This window comes from Sorex fumeus, unplaced genomic scaffold (genome assembly GCF_029834395.1).
Source record: "Sorex fumeus unplaced genomic scaffold, SorFum_2.1 ptg000098l, whole genome shotgun sequence".
In the NCBI taxonomy this organism is placed as follows: domain Eukaryota; kingdom Metazoa; phylum Chordata; class Mammalia; order Eulipotyphla; family Soricidae; genus Sorex; species Sorex fumeus.
This window is the reverse complement of record NW_026606155.1, coordinates 28558790-28585903: the sequence shown is the minus strand read 5'-3', so window position 1 is coordinate 28585903 and position 27114 is coordinate 28558790. Positions and strand designations below refer to the sequence as shown.

At 40.0% G+C, this 27114-nt stretch overlaps 1 protein-coding gene across 19 annotated transcripts in view; it reads left to right on the top strand.

Annotated features, from left to right (window-relative positions):
* GPHN (gephyrin) overlaps positions 1-27114 on the top strand; it is a 475981-nt gene that overhangs the window by 330038 nt on the left and 118829 nt on the right. For 10 of the 19 annotated variants that reach the window (XM_056133399.1, XM_056133403.1, XM_056133397.1 and 7 more), the window contains one exon: positions 2836-2878. In XM_056133399.1, coding sequence (XP_055989374.1) covers positions 2836-2878 — 43 coding nt within the window. Of the gene's footprint in view, positions 1-890; positions 954-2835; positions 2879-27114 lie in introns of all 19 variants that reach the window. The other 9 variants (XM_056133389.1, XM_056133387.1, XM_056133400.1 and 6 more) reach the window with 1 other exon arrangement.

Genomic DNA, 27114 nt, shown 5'->3' with positions numbered 1-27114 from the left:
CTTCTTATTCTTTATCCCTGACAAAATTTAGTCACTAGCCAAATCTCTTTTAAGTTCTTTTATCAGATATTACCTTTTTTTCATTGAGTAAAAGGTAGGCAGAGTAATACAGAGAAATAATTATGAACCATAAGTTTTGAAGCAAATCCATGTAAAATTATTTCTAGTCAAGATGTGTGAAAACAAAAAAGTTGTTTCTCAACTTTATTATTTTCCAGTAAATTCCACTAGTGAATTAAGTAAAATCTTTGTATGGGGATTTTATAACAAATAAGTGCATATTCAGTTCCACTGTATAAGAGAAAGAGGCATTCAATATATGCAAAAATATTTTTAAATAATTTTGTTTTTAAAATGCATATTCACATATTCAGGTTCACTAAAGCCTTGTATAATCATTGATTTAAAAAATTATTTTCCTCAAACTTGAGTCAAATAGCCAACGTAATATAAATGAAAAAAACATTGGCTATACTGCTGTTATAAATTTGTAAACCTAAATAAACTCAGATTTAATAAGTTATTTTTTATCATCCAAATTACTGTTAAAAACTTTGACACAGTTCTCAACTAAGATGATTCAACACATGTTCTTTATTAACTTATTCTATAAAGAATTTTTTAATTAAAATTTTAACCTAAGAAAGGGGAAGGGTTGTTGGGTTTTTTTTATTATTGTTTTGCTTTGATTTGGATTTTTTGTTGTTTTATTATTTTTTTATTTTTCTGTGAGTGTGTGTGTTTTTTCTTTTTGGTAAAGCCAGTTAGTTCTTCACCACCATTTTCATTTAGACATTATAAATCTGTTGAAGCATTTTATGAGAGAATTTGATCTAGTCATCTGAACTGTTCTGTTCATTATAAATCTCTTGTTTCTATTCATACACTAGCTCCACTCTAGATTGGAAGGGCTTAAAGATGAACTCTGGAGGAATAGATGCTACGACTTAAGAGTAACTATTACTGATCAAAGGAGCTACTTTCCATTCGCAAACATTGCTTTGCGCTATGGGTTTGGGCTCCTTCTGTTTCTACATCTTGTTGAAGACTTTCTTGACTTCCATTTGACTTCTTTGAACTTGTTTGTCCTTTGACATTTTTCCCTTTCTTTTCCTTCTCGCTTCCAGGTTTTATCACACTCTTTTAGCTTTCTTGTGTTCTTTGAGTCACTTTTTAAAATGTAGTTTCTCTCTTTATTAACCTTGTCTGTTAATTTATCTTTTAATGTTTGTTTCTTTTCTCCTTTAAGATTGTAGTGTTGTAGTTAACACTTTTTTCATTCCATGGTATGCCAACTTGCTTGTTTATTTTGCAGCAAGTTCATTAGTCTTTCTTACCCTCTCACTATGAATTTTTAATAAAAAATAGCAGAACGTTCTGCGTTTACATAGTATCCCCTTCTTTAAGCCCACACTTTCTTTTCTGTTGTTAAGTTTATTCCTTCAGACCTCTCTCTTTTTTCTTTTCCTTACTCTGTGTTTTCTTCCCTGTATTTTCTTTGACTGTTCATTAGTTTATTTCCCATTTGGTCCAGAATTGTTCTTTAGTAAAACCATTAAGTTAAAAATATATGAATATTTACCTTTCAGATTACCTTCTTATTGAGGTTTACTTAAACAATCTGGGCCAAAAGAGAATATGAAACATATGGAATTATTTGCCCTCCCCCTTTTTTTGGTGTGTGTGTGTGTGTGTGTGTGTGTGTGTTCGTGTGTTTCTTGTATGTATGTCTGTTTTTTTTAATTGTTGTTGTTTCTTTAAACATTAACAATTGTTTTTTTCAGGAAAGGACAACCATAACCCACCCTAAGTTGCAACATTCCTTTCATAAATTGTTCCATTACTATAGTAGATTGTGTTAAGCAATAGAAATTTACTTATTGTGTATATATTCATTTGGGGCAAGCTGCTGTGGGTTGGGAAGAAGAGGTGTGAAGTTTAGATACCATATTTTTCTCTAAAATTAACAAGTATTATTGCTTTTCAAGATGGTTTTGAAGTCATTTTACAACATTAATGTTTCACTAAAATATTTCAATGAAAGTGTGCATTCATGATGGATAGACTATATACAGAAGTAAGAGCTAATAAGTTTAGTAATTGAATTGTATTGATTTCCTACTGAACCATTTTTAGACTAATAATTATTGTCCATTATCATAATACATAAGTAGTAGATATTATTAGAGTCATGTAAATATTGTATATGAGATTTTTCCCTCATTATCACAGAGCTAAAATATGATTATGATTAAATACTTGATTACAACTCTTTTACTTGAGTTAACAGAATAAGTCTAGTCAAAAAATAGGCACAATGGTCTAAAATTAAAAATCTACATTCACAATTGAATATGTAGTTATTTGAAATTTTTCCATATTCTAATCTTAAATATATTTCAATGAAAGATTACCTCTGAATCATCCACAATATTATATTCCCAATTTTTTTATGGAAAACAGTTTGCTTTCATGTAGAAGAAAAGTAAATGTAAAACATGGAACAAGGCCAGACAGATAGCTCAAGAACTGGAGCACCTGTTTTTAATGTACCCACATTAGTTCCCAGCCTTGTATGGTTCTCTGAGCATCACCAGGAATGACCACTAAGCACTGAGTCAGGAAAAATACTTAAACCTATTGACTGTGGCCCCAGCGAAAAATAGTAAATAAATAAATAAAACATATGAAACAAGCATAACATTTTTAGAAACATTATCAGAAAATATATAAAACCTTTACTTCTACACCTCAGGAGCTTGCCCATAGAGTATACATACATATCTGGCTATCTGTATTATTGCCCTAAATACTGAGTTTATGCTTTCTCCACAGGTCCAGTCCAGATGTAGCAGCAAGGAGAACATTCTCAGAGCTAGTAAGTATATAATTTAATTTCAGATGTACTGCTGATTTAGAACTCAGGGTTCAATAAGAAATAAACTAAAATGACATTTTGGTGGAAGAATGTAAAACAATGGGTAATGTTTACACAAAGAATATATATCACATATTTAGTAATTTGCTTGTTTTCACTTTACTTATGCTTTCTTAATAGTTTTCCTTCTATTTCCCTTTCTCCTGTCTCTCTAACCTATTTAATTAATAAGCTTTTTTATGTTCCCTTATTGTCTTCTGCTAGGTTAGAAGCTGTATGGTTTTTATCTTTTTAAGGTATCCTTAAATATTTTATGATGCCTACTTGAATGCATTTTTTAAAAAAAAAATAGTAGTTCCAAAATGAATTACATGGTTTTTACCTTCACTATAAGTATCAGTTATTGATGAGATTTCTTTTTCCAATTTGTTTTATAAGTTATAGCAGAACCTTGATAACCCTGCTAATTAGGGCTCTAATGACTTCTTCCATGACAGTAGATGAAAACTCTTTTTAAATTAGAGTTTAAATAACCATTACCCCAAAAGTTATTTGAGAACAAACTAACTGAAAATAACAGCAACAAAAATACACTAAGGAAATTCACAAATGAAGAGTGACTGCTAAGAAAAACATAATTATTTTGTAAATGTAAATTAATGGAAGCTCTTTCATTTGGGAACATGTTTCAGAACACAGTACCCTGAAACAGAATAAAAATTTAAATACTTTTTGATCAATAAGAATATGAGCTTGGAAATCATTTAAATTGTGTTTGATCTGTTCTGCTGCCTTATAAAAATAATATAAATATGTTTTCCTTATCCATGTCCTCGAAATGATTTGACAGTAGAAGTTGTCTCTTGGGCCAGAGAGACAGTTACAGGGGTTGAGAGTGCCTTACATGTAGCCAACCCCTGTTAAGTATCCAGCAGCATATGGACCTTGAACATCAACAGTACAGCCTTTGAGGCCCCTTGAAGACTAGGTGTAGTCCTAGAGGCCTCCAAGTACTGACAGGGTTACAGTGCTACATTATTGAGGACCTTCCTGTTGAGCCAATGACCCAACATAAGTTGGCTGAGGATCACAAGCAGTGGCCACTGGTCCTACTGAGCACCAGCTGAGAGCCCCCAACCCCTCAAAAAAAAGTTGTTTGTTAAATTCTTTGGGATCTTAAGATAAAAAATGAGATATAAATGTCACTTGTTTTATTTTTTTTCTCTTTCACCTAAAATTAAGATCATTATCCAACTTCCTTTCTGACCCGTATTAGAATTTCAGATGACCCATACTGAAATAGTTCTACTGGATACATACACCACTGGGAAGTTTAATAAATAGGATAATTTTTATTTCTAGTAGAATGTCTTTTATGTGATAATCAAAAATTGTTATTGGAATTCAAATAGAAAAAAATTCATATTTTCTTTTACTTTTTTCTATATTTAATCACTTGTCACTTGTCATCCCGTTGATCATAAGTTTGCTTGAGCGGATGCCTATATCAATATTATATATATCTAATATTCTGGAATATGATTCTTAGCAAGCACAAAGCTGTTATTTGCTCAGAACATTTATGTTGAAGTTAAATTTTTAAAATAACTGCAAACACTCCTCAGTGTTTGGATCTAACCACAAGTATGTGTGGGGCTGAGGGTACTTAAGATAGAGAAGAGACCAGTATGACAGAAATAGCTGGAAATGACACTGGACAAGAACTGAGTGTTAAATGTAGGTAAAGGGATATTCTTGATGGAACCTTAGGGACACTGGTACTGGGAAGGAATGGGGAAAAAATTCCTAGGCTTTTCTGATAAACAGGAAGTTAACAGTTGTTCATCATAAACTGCCCCAGAGCTTAGGCCTACAGGGAGACTAAGATAATGGACAATACCTGAAGCAGATGGTCAGAAAGACTCCAACCACCGGACCACTTGTAGAATCACTGCATTCTCTATAATACTAAGAAATAAGAAGAAGAAGAAGAAATTCAAAGAGCCTTTATAAAGGACTACACCAAACTTACTTTTAACTTAGTCCTATACTAAATTCCTCTGCACTTGGGGAACACCTTTTCTTCTCTACTTTCCAATAACTTTTCTACTTTCAAAAAAAAAAAAGAATTATAAAAAATTTTTTAAAAAAATACCTACAAACGGGGCTGGAGCAATAGCACAGCGGGTAGGGCGTTTGCCTTGCATGCAGCCAACATGGCCAACACAGGTTCGATTCCCAGCATCCCATGTGGTCCCTCGAGCACCGCCAGGAGTGATACCTGAGTGCATGAGCCAGGAGTGACCCCTGAGCATCACCGGGTGTGACCCAAAAAACAAACAAAAAAAAAAACCTGCAAACGAACACTTTCAGTCCCAACTGCTCACCCCACCACCACGAGGAAGCACAAACTTATCCAGGACTCAGTTTCCCCCCGTGGGACACCTGCCAGAGGCTTTGCTCCACAAGCCCAAGGGGCCCCTGCCCACTGCACACCTGACGGGCATTCCCCACCCCCCAGCATGATGTGGAAGCCCCCCAGGAGAGCACCCAGCCCCCACTCTGCGGACAGGTGGGCGCCATTCAGGAGGGCCCAGAGCACTGCTGGCCTTGGGGGTGAGGATAGAGGGGAGCAGAGGGGCTCCGGAGACCCACTGGGGGGACGGTCCAGCTGCAGCAAGAGCGGACTCGGGCAGCCTCGGGCCAGAAAGGACAGCACCTCCATCCCCTCCTCCGCCCCATTCCCCACAAACCTACAGAGCTCCCATTGTCTTCAGCTCTGCCAGGCTGCTCCCGAGCACCCTGCATGGGAAGCACAGTGGTCAGACCCCTGCACTGTTGTTTTAGAATTTAAGAATCCTGACCCGAGAGAGAGGACAGCAAGTATGGCACCACCCTTGTACACAGCCAACCTGGGTTCAAGTCCCGGCACCCCAGAGGTTCCCCTGAGCTCGCCAGGAATGATCCCCGAGCATAGCGACAGGAGTAAGCCCTGAGCACTGCTTGTTGTGCCCCCCCCCCAAACAAAAGAAAAGAAATGAAGGGGTATGTCTTATATCCAACAAGGCTCAGGTTGAATTCGTGGTCCCCCAGCACTGCCTCTCCTGAGCACTGGGTCAGGAGTAGTCACCTCTGAGCAACACTGGGTATGACCCCAACTTTTCCTGCCACACACACACACACACACACACACACACACACACACACACACACAAGAAAAGGTAAAAGAAGAAAAAAAAAGCAAAGCAGGGGCTGGAGCGATGGCACAGCGGGTAGGATTAGCCTTGTGTGCTGCCAACCCAGGTTCGAATCCCGGCATCCCATGTGGTCCCCTGGGCACCACCAGGAGTAATTCCTGAGTGCATCGCCAATAGTAACCCATGTGCGCACTGTCCTCCTGTCGTTCACTGATTTGCTCGAGTGGGCACCAGTAACATCTCCAGTGTGAGACTTGTTACTGTTTTTGGCATATCAAATACGTCACGGGGAGCTTGCCAGTCTCTGCCATGCGGGCAGGATACTCTTGGTAGCTTGCTGGACACTCTGAGAGAGACAGGGGTGTCGAACCCAGGTCAGCTGTGCGCAGGACAGACGCCCTACCCGCTGTGCTATCGCTCCAGCTAAAATAATAATAATAATTATTATTATTATAAATAATAATAATAAAGCAAAGTACAACAGTAAGAACCCCAACACCCTCGGTCCCCATGTAAAATGATGGTTTTGGGGGCCGACTCACCTGCCTACAGTTTCTGATTTCAGCTGTAAACACTGTTCCACCCGCCAGCGAGCCCTAGATCCACGGCCTGCCTGGCGCTGCCCGTGAGCTCATTTGTTTACCCAGAGCCCCAGGATGTCGGCAAGGCCAAAATGATGATCCCCTCGCTTACAGGGTAGAAAATTGGGGTTCACTGTGGAGTGAGTTGTGTGGCCCGTGGTCACGGTGCCGGCAGCCTTGGGAGGCACAACCCTCACACCTCATCACACAAATGTGACTCAGATCCAGACTTTATGGGTCTGAAGGAGCCTGAGCGGACACCCTGCTGCCCCCCTAGGCTGGGCCTCTACCTCAGACTCAGGTCAGAGCTGCAGTCTTTTCAGAGAATTGAAGCGAGTTCCCACAGAGGGGGTGAGGAGGGATAAAATCCTTCTTGGGTTTCAGTGACACTTCCAGTGGTCTTTATTTTTATTATTGTTTTTTCTTGGGTTTTTTTTTTTTTGGCTTTTGGGGTCATACTCGGAGGTGTTCTGGGGTTACTCCTGGCGTTGCTCAGGGGACCCTATGGGGTGTCGGGGATTGAGCCCGCGTTGGCTGCACGCAAGGCCAGCGCCCTCCCCGCTGTACTATTGCTCTGATCCCTATTATTATTCTTTTGGTTTGGGGGTCATACCCGATCCACACTCAGAGAATCCCAGACTCATGCAGGGGCCTCCCACCTGCACAGCTCCAGTCTCTTGAACCCTGGTCCCTGGTGATCTTGAACTAATTCACTGATTAATAAATTATTTGTTCAGGGCCAGAACGATATTCCAGCGGGGAGGGTGTTTGCCTTGCATGCGGCCTATCAGGGTTCGACCCCCGGCATCCCATAGGGTTCCCCGGAGCACCACCAGGAGGAGTAATTTCTGAGTGCAGAGACAGGAGGAACCCCTGAGCATTGCCGGGTGTGACCCAAAAATTAAAAATTGCTTGGGGTTAGCAAGGGGAACCAGGCAGTGCCAGGAACTGAACCCAAGCCTCCTCATGCAAAACCCGGGTTCTTTGGGTCATCTCAGTGCCGCCTCTCCTGCAATCTTTAAAGCCAAGGAGGGTTCTGACATTGGTCAGAATGCCAAGGCTAAGTCAGGTGTCCAGAGAGCCCATACAGGTCAGAAACAGGCTCGTGAGCCACAAAGCACATGCTTGCATGCCGCGTGAGGCCTGGGCTCCATCCCAGGCACCAAGAAAGAGAAGGGCTCTGGCTCAGGGCCAGGGCCATAGCTCAGGGGCTGTGTGCATGCAGGATGCCTGGGTAGGAGCCCAAATACCACATGGTTTCTTCCGGGAGCTGGTCTCCAAACAGGCTGGCGGGGCCCAGAGGCACTAATGCTCACACCTTCCTGGCTGGCCCAGAGCCTCACACACAGAGCCCGACTGTCCGTCTGACTTCTCGATTTTGATTGACTGATTGATAGCACAGCAGGTAGGGTGTTTGCCTTGCACGCAGCCGGCCCGGCCAACCCAGGTTCAATTCCTTTGCCCCTTTAGGAGAGCCCAGCAAGCTACATAGAGTATCTCGCCCACACAGCAAAGCCTGGAAAGCTACCCATGATGTATTCGATATGCCAAACACAGTAACAAGTGTCATAATGGAGACGTTACTGGGCCCGCTCGAGCAAATCAATGAACAACGGGAGGACAGTGACAGTGATGCTTGTCAAAGTAAATTATAATTATTGTATACCACTACCATTCCTTCTGCTTTACTTTCTAAAACATTATTTACTGAATTAACTGTCAACAAGGAACACATCACCATCATGGCACAGTGGGTAGGGCGTTCGCCTTACAAGCGGCCAACATGGCCGACCCGAGTTCGATTCCTCCACCCCTCTCGGAGAGCCCGGCAAGTTACCGAGAGTATTCAATATGCCAGACACAGTAACAACAAAGTCTCCAATGGAGACGTTACTGGGCCCGCTCGAGCAAATCGACGATCAACGGGAGGGCCTTTACCTTTACCTTTAAAGTAGGCTAGAATGAGTTTTTCTTTTGTCATATATAAAATTGTACCCCCAGTGTTTAATGAATCTTAGAGAAAGCAGAAGAGTTATGGAATATGGAAGCTTCCTAGAATTACCTGTGAGAGAGTTAACCTAGGTAACTTTTTCCCAGGAACTGGTAATTTCCCTTTGATTCTTGAAAAATATCACTAAAACAGTCTTAGCTATAAAACATCTGAGTTTATTCTTTCCATGGTAAGGAAGAATGCCACTTCAACAAAGTCTTAGTCTCAGAGATGAAAGGTAAATTCAGAATATTTATTATATTTTGAAGTTTGATTTAAATCACATCTTGTAACATGGGACTCAATTTGAATTAGAGAACATGATAAATCACTTAGGAATTAAGGACTTAGCCAGGAATTCTAAGAGTCTTAATGTATAAACTGTTTTCTTATCCTTTCAGTTTAAGAAGTTTCTAGGGGGCCAGAGCAATAGCATAATTGGTAAGCCCCTTGATATTGCTATAGAAGAGATCACTTGCCTTTCACACACTCTACCAAGATTCAATTCCTGACACACCAGGTGGTTCACAAGCCCTCCAGGAGTGATCGCTGAGCACAGAGCCAGGAGTAAACCTTGAGCACTCTTGAGTGTGGCCAAAAAAGGAGTGTTTCTAGAATGCCCATGTTTCTTTTGGTGGTGGGGTGGAGGGACTTGAGAGTCTCACACCTGGCAGTGCTCAAAGCTTACTATTTCTCTGGCCCTGAATGTCCCATGTTTCCTGTTGTAGTTGTATGATCATTTATTAGACTATTTTATTAAATGGCAGCTGTACATCAGCTATGAAAATCATATGCATAGCAGCATTACTGGCAATAGCTAAGACATGGAAAGAGCCAAAGTATCCACCAAGGGATTAATAAGTAAAAAAATGTGATATCTATATAAACACATGTATTATCACATATATATTTATGCAGTCTTGTGTGACTTAATAGCAGGGATATGTACTAAAAAATATCAGGAAATTTTATCATTGTCCAACTGACAGTATAAAAGCCTGTATGATAGTTATTACACACCTAGGCTAAATGGTCTAATCAGTTGTGAACCAGTATTTTGTATGCATTCCATCCTTGACCAAAACATGGTAAATGATACATTCCTGTATATAAAATAAAATATTATTTGACCATTTTCAAAACAAAATAATTTAGACAGCAAGTAAGAAAAAAAGCTTATTTAAAAAAAAAAGATTTATTTACTTACCAGTTAAAGATTGGTCAAAATGGGTGAAATTGGCTAAAAAGTACCAACCTTATCCTGCCTCATGAGCTGGGGGAGATGGCAGCTGGAAAAGAGAAGAGATGACTAAGTCATTGATGATTGGGGGATAGTTCAGGATGGGAGATGTGTGCTGAAAGTAGATAAACAAATGTGATAGCCTCTCAGTATCTATGTTACAAACCATAATGCCCAAAAATAGAGAGTATGGGGGGAATTGTCTACCATAGAGGCAGGGTAGAGGGGTGGGAATGGGGAGCCATATTGGGGACATTGGTGGTGGAAAATGCCCTGGTGGAGGGATGGGTGTTCGATTATTGTATGACTGAAACTCAAACATGAAAGCTTTGTAACTACCTCACGGTGATTGAATTAAAAAAAAAAAATTCCAGCCTTAAGGAGTATGACTTAAAAGTACTTGGATACTGTTTACAACACAGTGACTTTAACACTATTGTATGGCAGATTTGGAAGTTGCTAAGGAAAAAAGTTGTTAAGGTAGTGACAGATGTTTAGTAACTGTAATGATGCTCGAGCGGGCCCAGTAACGTTTCCATTGGAGACTTTGTTGTTACTGTATTTGGCATATCGAATACGTCATGGGGAGCTTGCCAGGCTCTGCCGTGTGGGCGAGATACTCTCGGTAGCTTGCCGGACTCTCCGAGAGGGGCGGAGGAATCGAACTTGGGTCAGCCATGTCGGCTGCGTGCAAGGCAAACGCCTTACCGCTGTGCTATCGCTCCAGCCCTATATGATAATTTCATAATTAAAAATCATTATACATGTATCTTAAACTTAGATTGTGCTGTATGTCAATTATATGTCAAAAAAGAAAAAAGAAAAATAAGCCAAGAAAATAGCTTCCATCCTTCATCTAAAGATCCCTAAGCATAAGATAGGGGTTCATTAGCTAAATAACCTAATTCTAGTTTTTTGCTTGCTTTTCTGATTTTTTTGTTTTTGACCTGCACCAGATAGTGCTCATGGCGTTTCCCTAAATCTCTCTGTAGGAATCACTCCTGTCTTGATTTGTGGAACCATTTGTAGTGCTGGAAATCAAACCCAAGACAAGCACCCTACCCACTGTTCTCTCTCTCTCTCTCTCTCTCTCTCTCTCTCTCTCTCTCTCTCTCTCTCACCTTCCATGGTATATTTTAATAATAGTGGTGATTCCAAAGAAGTCTAAAGGATGTAATATAACATTTTTACTCAAAAGTAATACGTGTTCTCTTGAGGAACTAATATTGCAGAAAGCAGCTGAGACACTAACATTGTAATTTCATGATAATATTCAGATAGCCTTGGTGGCATTATCTAACTTGCATGCTAGTCTCTGAATTAGAGCATATAGCATCCTCCCTAGTTTGGGGGTCTCTGGTTAACATGAAGTACTGAGGCTTGACAAATGAAAAAAAACACATAGAATTTCCCCCAGATGACCATAATTCTGATTCTTAAATCAGTCCCCACCTTCGAAAAAAGTTAGTTTTCTAATGAGGGGATTTTTTTTCTTTGAAAAATAACTGATGGCTAAAATGGACCGTGAAAATAATGATGCTGAGGACTCTTATGAAGATAGATATAATTTATAAAGATAGTAAGTTCCTGTCCCATTCATCAGTAGCCAGCATGCTTTAGACACAAATCCATCACCAGTCATTGGGGAATAACCAATGATCTATGTTTTTTTCAGTGATCATATTTGGCCAAGATATCTCTATGTACTTAACCAAATATGTAAGTCAAAAAGAATTTGAAAGTATGTTTTAATAATTATATAGTGCAAAAAAATTGAAAATATTGAGAATATTTAAAAGATTTTTAATTTTTTATGTATTTTACTTTCATAAAAGTAATTCACAGTAGTTCATTACAGATAATATTCAAACACCAAACCCACCACCAAGCACCTTCCCACCACATTAAAAGGAAAGTGTGTGAAGTTTGTTATATTTCATTCTGGAGCCGTTTAAGCCTATAGATAAGAGAATACAAGCAAGTATGTTAAAACCAAACAAGTGTGTGCTACTATTGGTACATAAGTGGGCTAGGTCCAGGAAATGCTGCAGCACTCTCTTCCAGGAGCTTTAGTTTATGTTCTCTGAGTCTTGACCATTTATGAGATTAGTTGAGATGGCATCAGGGTTGTGTGTGTGAACTGCCAAGCTACTGGAAAATTGGGGAACTTGGAGGAGGAGGCCCAGTCCTGATCTAAGCGGTCTTGGAGATGTCAGTCACGCGTTCCCACAGTTTTTCTGCCAGTCCCCTCTTGGGTGAGTCTCGTCCAAGCATGTGGAGAGTGGCCTTGAGCATGGCGGCAGTTGGGTTCTGGAGGTTTTTGACTGCTGGGGTTCTGCTTGGGGTGGGGAGGGAAACTCAACCCACCCCTCTCCGAGGTGACCCAGTGAAGACAATGAGAGGTTTTATGTCATCCCTAGAGTAAGCAGTGACCATGAAATACTCAAAACCTACTGCAGAAAATATTTTTATAAAATGATATGGAGGTGTCCTATCTCACTTTTATAGTTTCACCAGGATTATGTTGGTGATAGTCATAGAAAAAACTTTACTATTAGTATTAATTATGCCCAGTGGCATATTTGTTATTTTGTTGTTGGGAAATTTCATGTGAATTTTTTTATAAGATATCATTTGAAGTCCTTTAGTGCTAATAAATAGACAACAGTGCATTTGCATGTTTTTTTCCAGTACCTCCTTTCTGCTAATTTATGTAGAGTCTTATTTGAACAAACTATAAAATAAAGACTTTGAATTTTGAATTATTTAAAAACAGAACAGATTGGATTTTTTTTTTTAAAGAATTAAGAGGATTTATTACTTCAGAAACAAGGAGCTGGGATAATGATTCAGTTGAGTCACTATTAGAGTAGTGATCTCCCCTGGCTCTTTCACACCTTACAGCATTACTTTTCTTTTTTAGTATCTCTTTTCTTCCAAATTGTCTTGCCAACTTTCAAAGACTAGCACATTTATGCAAAATTATAACGGATTTTTTAATTTAAAATTAATTTTCTCAGGCTGGAGCGATAGCACAGCGGGTAAGGTGTTTGCCTTGCACGCAGCCAACCCATGTTGAATCCCCAGCATCCCATATTGTCCCCTGAGCACTGCAAGGAATAATTCCTGAGTGCATGAGCCAGGAGTAACCCCTGTGCATCGCTGGGTGTGACCCAAAAAGCAAAAAAAATTAAATAAATTTTCTCTTGGACTGCAGAGACAGTTCAGCGGGTAGGGCTTGTCTTGAACACAACAGACCCAGGTTCAGTTCTCAGCACTGCCTGTGATTCCCCAGGTGATCCTTGAGCAAGGAATAAGCCCTTGAGCACAGCTTAGAACAGTTTACAGCCATAAAGTAGTAGTAATAATAATAATGTAATATTTTCTTAAATACATATTTATTTGGAGAGAATGCTGTTGTGTTAGAGATTATTACATAATAGAACTAGACAGTGGAATGCAAGTGCCATAGATATCCACTAAAATTCTTATTTATTTTCTCACAGATTTAAACACTGTGGTCTTCAAAGTTGTCCATGATACATTTGTTACAGGCATTCAGAATTCCAACCCCAACCCCACCACCACTGTGATCTTTCCTCCACCATTGTTCTTATTTTCCCAGCCACCCCTCAAGCCTGCCCCTTTAGCAGTTCCAAAATAATTTATTTTATATTTCTTGTTACCACTGAATGACTAATGGAATGATCAAAAAATATTTCAGTAAAAAAAAATTCGTGAAAAATGTTTTATCTCACATCGTCTGAGAATTTACTAAGTAGTTGTTGTTGGTAGTTGAACCTTCTGTGTTAATGATTTTGTTAATTGAGCTTAGTTGGCTTCTTTGTTACATTGCCATTCAATCTGGTGCGCTAGCACTGGAAGGTTAGTATTATAGAGTTTGAAGATGTCAAGTGCTCCAGAAAATACAGAATATTTAACAGGTCAGTAAGCTTACATGACAGCAGTGATGAATGTGGGTTTGGTTTCTGGGATTTCCAGAAGTGCAGGAGTTCGACCACCACCACTCCGAAAAGGTCCAGAATTCTCATTCCGCTCCCTCCCCCCCCCAAAAAAAAACAAAAACAAAAATGGTGTACCTGAAATTTTTAACAGTTTGGCATCACTTCGGAGCTCACTTGTGAGGCAAAGAAGTTCGGCCACAGGCATGGTGGCGGCTCTTGGGGTGTGAGTACAGCTACAGGGCAGGGACTTGGCATGGCCCACCTCCAGGTCTCATCTGGGACCAGCAAAAATATATCTGATAAGGTTTTGCGGCTAGTTGATATCTTTAAAAATTTATTCATGAGCACCTGAATTTGGGCCGATAAATGAGCGTAAATGACAACTGTGGTGGAATGTCTTCTTTGAGGTTTTACCATTCAATTTGATATATAAAAATTTGCTCCTTTCCTTTAAATCAACCTGACTTTTCTGATTTTTAGGATTCCTCCCATTGGTACCCAAATAAAAGGCTTCAGAAATCAGAGTTAATTAAAAGTAGTATATAAAATTGCTTTATATTTATAATTCCATTTATCTAGTAATTCCATGTTTTCATATTTTTTCATCCAGGTTTATTGAAGCATTATTCATATTAACCATGATATGAAAGCAGTCAGGGAATGAGACCCATTATATTTAATGGTTTTGGCATATCGAATACTCCATGGATAACTTGCCAGGCTCTGCCGTGCAAGCAGGATACTCTCGGTAGCTTACCAGGTTCTCCAATAGGGATAGAGGCTTTTAGGGAAGACTCTAATTGCCCTTGCAGGTGTTTCCATGGTTCAAACCATATTTGAACCCTATCAAATATGGTGCAGCAATCCTGGAAGATGGGTATTAAGTGTTTTATGATGTGTTGTGTGGCTGCGAAGCGGCTGCATGGTCCGGAAAGCAGCCTGGAGCGTGGCAGAGGCTGGGTAGTGGAGGTATTTATCTAGTACTGGTAGGGTGGGTCTTCTGTGTGTAATTCCTGGGTCACTGGTAGTTGGTGAAAGCAGACAGGGCAGGGTAGAGTGGGGTTCCTGGTTTTAATCCCTTGGTCACCTGAGATTGGTGGGAGCAGGCGGAGGATCTCTGTCCGTTGAGCCTGGTGTCCAAGGTCTCAGAGTTCCGCTTACTTGGTTCTTTGGGGCTTCACTTATGCGTGAGTCTCAGCCCAAGCTTCCGGAAAGCATCCTGAAATGTGGCAGCGGTTGGGTAGTGAAGATCTCTGTTGTCCCAAAATTCCAAACAGGATCGGACCACCGTCTTTTAGTGCAAAATTCTACTTCATGGAATGGGGAGAAAGGGCTGCAAAGTTTAAGAAGAGAACTCCCATAACGACCACCAACTGGGAGCTCTTTGGCACTATTGCGGTGACATCAGAAGATGCCGTCATTGACAACATTGACGAGGAATACAATCGAATGGTTCAGCACCTCCATGATTGTGCGAGGAATGCCAAGAGAGATAGCCACAAAAAAAAAAAAAAAAAACACCTGTCTTCAAAAACTTTTGAACTTATTTGCCAATGTGGCTTGGCACAAGCCTCAGGCAACTGGAAGTGAACGTCCAAGCTCGCAAAACAGTGCAGAGAAGCGATAAAGGAAGACCTCAAGGAGAGAAGAGCAGCAGTGCTGGCAGATGCTGCAAAAGCCGGGAAAAGCATTCGCAACACCCTCCTGGCCTTCGCCAACTACAGGACCAAGATGACTCCCCTCTCACGTCATAATGAATCTATCACATCTTCCAGAAGGGCAATGGAGAAAATTATCCATGACTTCTACTCAGATTTCTTTGATAGCCACGTCCACCTACCACATACCAAATTCCGCAGGATGGATATGTTGTTCCCAACATTCTCCCTTCCAAAATCCAACATATCATTCAGGTTCATATGAAAAATATCATTTTTTTCTTTTTTTTTAAATTTTTTTGTTTCTTTTTTTTTAACAGTTGTAGATTTACAATTTTTTGTCCTTGGGTTTCGATTATACAATGATCAGATACCCATCCCTCCACCAGTGCCCATTTTCCACCACCATGGATAATATCCCCCCACCCCCATCCCCCCATCCCCCCTGCCTCTGTGGCAGGGCAATCCCCTGTGTTCTCTCTCTCCTTTTGGGTGTTGTGGTCTGCAAAAGAGGCATTGAGTGGCAAACATGTTCAGTCCATAGTCTACTTTCGACATGCATCTCCCCTCCTGGGAGGATCCTCCAAACACCCTTTATTTGGTGCTCCCTTCTCTATCTGAACTGCCCTTTCCTCTAGGATACCCGGCTGGCCTCTAAGTTATGGAGTAATCCTCCTGGTGCTGATCTCAGCTATTCTGGGTATTAATCTCATACTTTGTTACTTTATATCCCCCAGATGAATGCAATCTTTCTATGTCTATCCCTCTCTTTCTGACTCATTTTGCTTAGCATGATACTTTCCATATTGTACCACTTGTATGTAAATTTCATGACTTCATCTTTTCTAAAAGCTACATAGTACTCCATTGTGTAGATGTACCAAAGTTTCTTTAACCAGTCATCTGTTCTTGGGCATTCAGGTTGGTTAAAGAAGCGAACAGCACCTGGCCCAGACAAAGTCAGACCCGAACACCTAAAGAATCTGCCATCGGTACTCATCAGTACACTGGCTCAGCTCTTCATACACTACCTGTCTGAATGCAAGGTTCCATCCCAGTGGAGAACCAGCAGGAATGTACTACTGTACAAGAATGGAGATATCCACGACATTGGCAACTATCGCCCGATCTGCCTATTGTCTGTCATCTATAAGCTGTTCACTCGAGTCATCCTGAATAAGATTGGCAGAACACCAAGTGAAGGACAACCATGTGAGCAAGCTGAGTTCCGAAAAGGATTCAGCACGATTGACCATATCCACACAAAAACCAAGCTCATTGAGGTTTCTCAGGAGTTCAAGGTGCCGCTCTGTCTAACGTTCATTGATTTAAAGAAGGCCTTTGATTCTGTTGAGACAAAAGCAGTCATTGAAGCCCTAGCCAAACAGGGCATTCAAACTCAATACACAGGATCCTCTGTGACCTCTATTATGGATTCACTACCAGGATCTCACCATTCTACAAAGAAGTGATCATCCATGTCAAGAGAGGGGTTTGGCAGGGTGACAACATTTCACCAAAACTCTTCACTGCTACCCTCGAGAACATCATGCGACAACTGGAATGGGAAGGAATGGGAGTGAAGATAGACAGTTGCCAACTACACCTCCTCCACTTTGCTGATGACATTGTTCTAATAACACCAAACATTAGCCAAGCGGCACAAGTGCTGGCCGACTTTGACCGTGAGTGTGGAAAGTCGGATTACAGCTGAATCTCACAAAGAGAATGTTTTTGAGAAACAGTCTCCTTCCTGACGTTCCATTCGCTCTCAACGGAACGAACATCTCCGAATGCAACAGTTATGTGTACCTATTACTTTAGATACCTCAGGTGAGTTAAAGCATACAGTCCTGTGGCTAGCTCTCATTTAGCATGTTGTATCATATGATAGAATGACCTGGCACCTGAGTTGAGCAGGAGGAAGAGAGCAGCTTGGAATGCCTTCAAGAGCATTGAAGAAATAGCTAAGAATACGAAGAACCTCCGGCTCAGGGCACATCTCTTCGATTTCACTGTTCTTTCTGCATTAACATACGCCTCAGAGACCTGGGCCCTACAAAAACAGGATGAGAATTCTATTCGGGTCTCCCAAAGAGGAATTGAAAGAGCTATGCTTGGAGTATCACACTTCACTCAAATGAGAGAAAGAATCCGGAGTTCCGGCCTCCATCAACAATCAAGAATCAGGGAAGCTGTCTCATTTGCCAAGGTGTCAAAAATCAGATGGGCTGGACACATAATGAGATTTGGAGACGACCACTGGACTAGAGCTGTTACCAACTGGATTCCACTGGATGTCAAAAGATCTTGTGACTGCACACCTACAAGATGGTCAGGCTTTGTCAAGACCCAGAACGATCGGTTTGAGGCTGTTCATGTTCCTTGAATGATTAGACGCCATTGGGCTACACTAGCACACAACAGAGATGAATGGAGATGTTACTTGAGCCCACATGAGCAAATTGATGAGTAACGGGATGTCAAGTGATCAAGTGATGAAAGCAGTCTAATGTCCATCAATAAATAAATGATTTTTTAAAAGTGGTCTATATATGCAGTGCAGTGTTATTCAGTCTTTGAAAGAGAGAAATTCTGTCATATGATACAACATGCTAAAGGAGAGCTAGCCACAGGACTGTATGATTTAATTTACCTAAGGTATCTAAAGTAATAAAATTAATGAAAACACAAGAATTATGGTGTGAGGGTCTAAAAGGAAGAGCAATTGGTGCATCATTCCTTGTTCAATGGGTATAGAGTTTCAGTCACACAAAATGAAAAAGCTCTAGAGATCTGTTGTATAACAGTCCGCATATTAACTGTCAGTCCTGTATTTTTATAATTTAAAAGTTAAAATGTATAGTCATTAAACATTTGGAAAAATAAGCAATGATTATAGAATTTATAATGAAATGGATGTATAATATGTTCAAATTCTCTTCCTATGTGATAAGTCCTTTTACCATCTGACATAGAACAAGTGAAATACATGATTCTCATTATTGAACTTACCAACTGTGTATTAATTATTTCTAATTCTAGACCTAATTTCTCTCCCAAACTGCCCTAACTCTCACATATCCCTTTGATTTTCTGCTTGAATTTCACATTTCTCACATCTGAAACCAAATCTAGAATACTTCCCCTTAGATTGTTACTGTCTTGCACTTTTACATTACTAACTACCCTAATAACCGGACATTAAATACCACCATCATGTTTTCATTTTCCTTCCCTAAAAGTATATAATAAGTTATAGAACACCTCTACTAATTTTACCCTTTTTTCTGATCTTACTGGCTCAAGTTTCATTTTTCACCTTAAAGACTACTGTAGCTTATTGACCACTCTGCCTGTCCCCCTTACCACTCTTTTCCATCCTCATCAGTTATTGCATTGTATAGAGGGACTCTCAGACAGTGCTGAGAGAACCCAGAACCAGTCTCTGGACAGTTCATTGTTTGGATCCAATGATACCCTGCTATATGGCTCCTGCAGTGCTGGCAGCCATCAGGGCCACCCCAGCCATGCTTTGGGATCACCAGTGCTACAATAGCAGTACTCATAAACCATGCAATACTGGAGATTAAACTCAGCCTCAATCATATTTACCTTAGGTATATTCCAGGCCTTTGATCTGCCTACTCCCCAAGTATCACTGCTCTATAAAATCATCTTGAACCATTTGTTTTCTACAGTACTAAGCCTTGTCAAATTTTTGTCTTAATTAAACAGATCAAATATATGCCTTATATTTCACCCTCTCTAATCTCTGGTCTCATTAAGTCTTCATTTTCTAAAAGTACTCTAATATTTTATTTACTGTATTTCTCTCTTAAAATTATCACCTTCTCTATGATCCATCATAGTTTTCCCCCCAACATGTGTGTTTTTTTTATTTTGCTTTTACATTAGTATTTTGCTTCTACATTAAACCATTAGCTATAACAGAATTTTGGGGTTTGTGGTTATGTTTTTACTTATATTCTTCAGATACTGCCTGATGTATGTTCCATGGGACTGGGGAATAGGATTCTTATCATATTTACCTTAATACCAATCACTCCCTAAGCTTTAATAAAAGTGCCTGAAGAAAGAACATCGTCATATTTATTAAACAAAGTTGAAGAGAAAAAGTTTCCCTAGTGTGATATAAGAGGAAGTGTATTCACTAAAAATCTGAAAGCTGCCTTTTACTGTGATTTTAAAATGATTTGTTTTTTAACCTATCTGCAGTAGAACTTGTTTTCTACATGAATTCTTTATGGGCATCATTTCTATGTTTAAAAACATTAATCACGTAGCTAACATGAGACATTTTAGTAATACTGCAAAGTTAAGTTCAAAGACCAAGCATTCAGGAGTCTCTATCTTATAGGATATGGACTTAATTATTTCTCTAAATTCAACTTTTACTGTCCTCAGTAAGCATCAATACTCTAAACCTATTGAACACCAGTATTTCCTAAACATATCTTATCTTCTTATCTGACACTGTATCACTTAATCCTAAAAGAACTTAGATAGCATGCTGAAATAGTATAATAAAGGACAATTTATTAAAGGCCTTAACACTTGACTTTGAGCAAATAGGTGTTAAGGGTGCCAATTTCCTATGCAATAGGAAATCTATAACCTCTGACTCGTTCACCTACGAACAGCCTTCTTTTGGCCAGAAGCCTCAGTAATTACAGAAATTTTGGTAGCATGTTTTGTGTGTTAATGTGCTATATAATAAAAACTTAGGATAAAATAGTCTAGAGTAAAAAAATGTTTTTAGAATGCTTATAAGAAAATCTGTGTATAAAGGGGATCCAAATAGTTCAAGCACCTGTTATTCAGAGGCCAGTTGTAATTACTATGGTTACAACATAAGGGAAAACTAGATTTAAAGAACTTTGGTGCTAGCAACAGCATGGAACTGTTACTAACCTAACCCTCAAACCAGAGAAGGGGGCAGTTATCTTTAAAATGTTGTAATTTCCTCATAGAACCAAAGGGTTCCATCAAGTTTTCTATTTTAACCTACCACTCTCTTTTCATTTTAAGGAGAAAGAAAAAACGAAAGGAAGGAAGGAAGGAAGGAAGGAAGGAAGGAAGGAAGGAAGGAAGGAAGGAAGGAAGGAAGGACCCCCTAGAAATTACCTTCTTTTTTATCAAATTTTTTTTAATTTTACTGAATCACCGTGAGAAAGTTACAAGCTTTTATGTTTGGGTTATGCCAACTGGTCCAGCCTTTCTGGAAATTACCTTCCTTTCAGAGAACAGACAGCCCCTGGGTTATTCCAATATCTGCCAGAGTGAGGGCAGTATCACCCACTGTCAGAAATATTTTATTAGAGGAGCAGAGCCAGAAAATGATCAAATAAATAAATATCTTGTGTTTACTTTATTTCTGCTCATCTTGTATGTGTGTGCACACTTTACTGTGGATTGAATTCAGGGCCTCACACTTGAAATGTGAAATTCTCCTCTGCTACTGAGCATTATTCCTGGCTCCAAAATTATTTTGTTTTTGCATTACTAGGTATCAGATCCAGGACTGTGTACATGCTCCATCACTGAGTTGCTTCCTACAACTTGATTTCCCTACTCTATTCTTTTATCAATGTTTTATATTGTCTGAATTCAAGCAGAAATTACTAGGACAGAGTTTATTGCTTCTGTTAATAAATACAAGTTCTTTGGTGGGGGCAGGAAGCTACAGAGGAGGATAGAAATGTATTGGAGGGTAATATGGAGAAGCAAATAAAACTGCTTCAAATTATTATTCACACCTAAATTTAAGTGTATTTATTTCAGATGATATCTGTAATAATTAGGGAGAGTTTATTTACAATGCTTCAAACATTTTGACACAGGTGGAAAAGAGGACCATGGTTTGAGAAAAAGGAGAAAGAAAGGGAATTAAAGGACCTGGAGGAGCTCTTAGTTCATGACCTCCAATTGGCCATAGGATTTTATCAGAAGAACCTCCTAATGTACATGTTCATGAAGTTTGGGCTTTATTGTAAAGTCAGTAAAGGAATTTATACACAGAAAAGGCATGGTCAAATTTGAATTTGAAAGAGTACTTACTACTGTGTAAGAATAGTTTTGGGGCTGGAGTGATAGCACAGTGGGTAGGGCATTTGCCTTGCACGTGGCCAACCCAGGTTCGATTCCCAGCATCCCATATGGTCTCCCAAGCACCGCCAGGAGTAATTCCTGAGTGCATGAGCCAGGAGTAACCCCTGTGCATCGCTGGGTGTGACCCAAAAAAAAAAAAAGGATAGATTTGGTCTAGGTGGTATAAGACACAAAGATTTGATGAAAACTCAAAATTTCAAAATTTTCTTTCTATTGGGGACTTGTAAAAGGAAAAGAAATAAAAATGGCTCTAAGTCTCTTTCCAATATATATCTTATCCCTCTCAGAAACTGCCCTTGCTGTCACATATCCCCTTAATTTTCTGCTTGAATTTCATATTTCTCACATCTGAAACCAAATTTAGAATACTTCCCTTCAGCTCAACTCTTGTTATCTCTTTGAATGTCAGCTACCTTTCTTTCAACCCACACTGGAAGTAGAACACCTATTCATATTTTAAAATTTGAAGATTAAGTACAGATCATGTCGGTGTAAGATATTGTAATACATATATAATTTTCCCCCAAAAGCAAACCTGCTGAAAAGGCACCGTGAAATAATTTGTTTTCTTTTGCTGGTTATGAAGACCATATGATGTGACACAGATCGCAGTCGTATGATTTTGGATTTCTGATATTTTGCTAATTAAGTCTGGAGGGATTTCTGCCAAAAGCCGCATAGTTCTAAGATTGGTTTGTGTGCCTCTGGGGCCATGGCTGTGCCGGAGAGCTGCTTGTGGGGGGCAAGGCGAGTGGTCTTGGCGAGGCGGGAAGGACATGCCAGTTCCACACCCCATTCCATTAGGCCGCAGTTTCCCCATCACTGCCAGCTCATACCTGGCTGTCCAGTAAGCTCTGAGGCAGCAGCCACCGTGTTACCAGGGCAGGGGGAAAGGGGGAAGAGACAGACACCCTTTCCCTCCTGGGGGGGAGCACGGCACCGTAGCTTAATGCATAGTCCATTCACATTTCTGCCGAAAGCTGCTGGGTTCCAAATTAGGTACATGTGCCTCTGGGTCCATGGCCATGCCCAAGAGCCGTTCGTGGGTGGCAACTCCTGGTCTCAATGAGGCACGAAGGATGTCTTGTGTATATATTTAGACTATATTTTAACAGTTTATTGTTGTAACAAATTATATTAGTTAATTTTCCCAGCTTTTATTTAAGTACCTCTGTTTACCATACTGTTAGTAACAGTTTCAGGCATCCATTGTTCCAACTTCACACTCACCACCAGTGTCAGCTTTCCTCCACCAGTGAATCAAGGTACCTCCCACCCTTTGCCTTTGATAGACTCTTTTTTTTCTATTTAATTGTCACTGTCACTGTCCTCCCGTTGTTCATCGATTTGCTCGAGCAGGCACCAGTAACATCTCACAACAAATTGTGAGACTTGTTACTGCTTTTGGCATATTGAATATGTCACAGGTAGCTTGCCAGACTTATGCTTATCATTTTGATGTATATAGTCACATTACCTCACTCCCCACAAAAATGCCCAGAACCTCCACCATTGGCCTGTGTTAAATCCAGTATATCTTTTGTTTCATCAATAGATGCCTTCCATTCCCATTTCATACTTCTCATGATACCAGAGATGAATGAGTTTATCTGGTAGTTGTCTTTTTTTCTTTGACTTACTTTACTTAGTATGATGCACTCAGGTTCTATCCAAGTCACAGTTAACTGCATGATTTCTTCTTTTCTTATGGCTGCATAGTATTCCATTATGTATATATACCACAACTTCTTTATCCAAACTATTCATTGGACATTTGGATTAGTGAGAAAAATGCTTTTGTATTAAACACTGAAATGAGTATAAGTGTGCATAATCTTATCAAATTAGTGTTTCTTGTATTTGGGGTGTAGATACCAAAAAGTGGAATTGCTGAGTCACATGAAAGCTGTACTCTTATATTTGAAAAATCTCCATCCTCTTTTTTATAAAAGTTGAACCAGATATTTCCAACAAAACTGTGTGAGTTCCTTTTTTACCACATCCTCACCAACACTAATATTGTAGATTCACATATATATAATATATATATATATATACCATACCATCATCATTGTCTTGCGAATGTGATTTTAATTCGCAATTCTGCAAAGTAAGGATGAACCTTGCGTCAATACTTGTTGGCCGTCCATATGTTCCTTTTGTGGAAGTCTATCTTCTCATTTTTTTTCATGGGTTACTAGTTTATTGTTGTTGGAAAAATCTGTGGTTTATCTTATACAAATTTCCTTATATGTAATATTTTTCCCAGATTCTTAAATGTTCTTAATTCATTTTTATAAAGTTGTTTATTATTTATTACATTCAGTATTCCAACACCAACCCCAACACCATTGCACATTCCCACCACCATTATTTCCAATTTTCCTAACCACCCTATATTTAGTTTTTAAAACTTTATCAGTATGCCTGTTTGGGATTATTTGGTTCCGATTTCTTAAATCCCTTTTATTTTAATGTTTACTTTCCCAGATTAGGGAAACTCAACTATTATAGTTTCAAACAAGGTCTCTACCCCTTGATAATAAAAGTTATAGAAAGATAGTTATAAAATAAGTTCACTTCTGACCATAGGAAATTAATTACTTTTCCTCATTTGGGTCTTCCAAATTTTTCTATAATCTCCTGATAAACATTAGCAAATAATTACCTGTAAATATTTGCCACATTAATTACATTTCATCATTAAATTAGGCAGTACAAATTACATATTGAACAAATCTCTTTCTCCACTTTTTCAATTACTTGGTCTTAGTTAAACCAAATCATCAGACTTATTCCTTTTTTTTCCCCTAATACATTCGACTCATAATTTTTAATGGAAAGATGAAGAAGAAGAACCTAATTTTAATAAATGTTTGGAGTTATTTTTAAGTGGACAGTTCTCATTAAAAGAATATTAAGATTATTGACCGAAATAATGTTTGCATTAGTATGTATTGTTTTTGTGTACAGGTCATAATTTTTGTCGATATATTTCAGACTAACCAAAATTAAGCATTTTTATGAGGTTTTAGATTTTTGTTGGGCTTCTATGTATTTTCTCTGTTGGGTTTGTGATGTTTTTGTAAGTCTTTGTAGTTATTCTCCACTGGAAAATACTAGAGTAGTCTCTTTCTTCTTTACTCATCCTCACAAAATAGCAGGAAACTTTACTGTGAGCAGCATGTAATTTGTGGAGTAGATCTGTTTTGTGGGCTATTAATATGGTGTAGGTCAAGTGTGGCGGTTGTTAGGACCCAGTAGAGAGAGATTCTGCCTCTCGTTCTAGAATAGGCCCACTGAGGTCAGCCAGAAGTAGATCTCACATAGGATGGCACAGCAACAAGCAGAGGTCCTTTTATAAAAACAATTTTAAATGTTATATGAGGTACTATGTGTGTGTTTTCAAGAGTCCAGCGGCGCTCTGTCTCTCCCGCCACCCGCGTTCAGTAGTCTCACTCACTTACCCGACCCTGAGGAAGTTGACAGTAAGATAGGCGAAGGAAGGAAGGAGGACCAGGTTGGTCAGTCTCAATTGTAGTTTATTCCAATCTTCACTCCCCTTCTGCTTCTCTCTCTCTCAAGCCTGAGCCCCTCTCACCTCTGACTCTGCCCTCTGGGGCCTGAGCCCAAGCCCAAGCCCAAACCCAAGTCCGAGCCTGAGCCTGAGTCTGACCCTCAGCCTCCTCTTCAGCCTGAGCCTTCTCGCTGCGCCTGCGCCTTCTTGCCACTTCCGAGCTTACAGTCTTAGTTTATATAGCAATCACATAGGGTGCTGACACAAAGGAGGGTTGAACATTAACAAATAAGGAAAGAGAGGTAAGACCACTCCTCTAGGAGTTTAACTCAAGGATAAAATCCCATCTTCCAGTATGTAGGCGTTACACCCACCAACTGCCGCCCCATCCCCCACCCCACCCCCACCCGCACCGTGTAATCCCATCAATAGCCAAGATCCAGAGACTATAAAACCCTGCTCCCGGAAGAGAACAGCACAGAGTCTCCGACCTCTGCACCTGGCTGTCCTCACTAGGGCCCCTTGGAGGAGGGTGGGTTGAGTTTCCTTCCCCACCCCAAGCAGAGCCCCTGCAGCTGAAGACCTCTGGTTCCAGCCACAGCCATGCTTAAGACCACTCTCCATGTGTTCGGAGGAACCTCACGCATGAAGGAACCAGCAGAGGAACCCAGGTGTGAGGGACCCGGGGTGTAGATCTCCAAGCCTGCTCAGATTGGGACTGGGGCCTCCTCCACCCAGATCCCCCATCTTCCACTATGTAGGCATTACATCCACCAATTACCCCACCCGCACGTGTAATCCCATCAACGGCCAAGACCCAGAGACTATAAAACCCTGCTCCGGGAAGCACACAGCCATGACATCTTATTATCTAGTTCTTACTCTGGAGAACCTGGCAGGCTACCAAAAGTATCCTGCCCACACGGCAGAGTCTGGCAAACTCCCTGTGGCGTATTCAGTATGCCAAAAACCAGTAACAATGTTGGGTCTCATTCTCCTGACCCTGAAAGAGCCTCGAATGTAGACTTTTTAAAATCTCAGAGCTAGGACAAAGGACACATTACTGGGGCCTAATCGAGGCAATTGATGAACAACAGGATGATAGTGATAGAGTGAAAATCTCATCTAAAGAGATTATTTCAGATTACTAGATCTGCTCGAGGGTGGGATCCCAACAAGGGTATGTTCTTTCCTCACCTAGTAATCTACTTAAATAGTTGTGGTAAATCTACTTCCAATATTTCTAGCAATGTCATTCTGTATGAGCACAGTAAGAGATATAAACTTACAGTTTGTTTCTTCCTGAGGACATCTCACCATATATTCTGCAGTCCTCAGGCCAGGTTAGTCTTCCTAGCCCCAGCAGATCCCTGATCTCGTCGTTACTTACTTTTGGATCATGACAGCATTTGTCCATGATCATGCCCTCAACTTATAGTTGAGTATCGTGGCCCTTTGGCCTGGCCCATTTTGATGCCAGAATAGCTCACAGCTTGCCCTGGGTCCATTCAGTCCCTCGTTGGGACCCTGCTTTTGGAGTGCTAGGAACTAAGGGCAACTGAGTCAAGAAAGGAGTAAATATTATTCTGAGTCAATCAACTCCCAAGTTACAAAGCATAATATTATCTGTCTTCCTGTGTCCATACAGAAAGGACATTGCTTTAAGGTAAAGTATGCAAAAGACATAATTTACAATACAAGTTCAGTGTCCTTAGAAGGATCTGATCTTACAAGCTAACAGAATCTGATTAGGGAGAAAAGGTGATTAGTGGATTGGGGAGGAGAGCACAGAGAAGAGTTTACAGATAAATAAAGGAATGGGAGTGACTTGGGAGCACTGTGATGGGTGTAACCTAAGCTCCCCATGGCAATGTTATCCTACACTGTGATATAGAATACTGATTAAAAGGTTTCATGCTTACAGTGTTCCAACTCTATACTGTCTAACAGATGTTT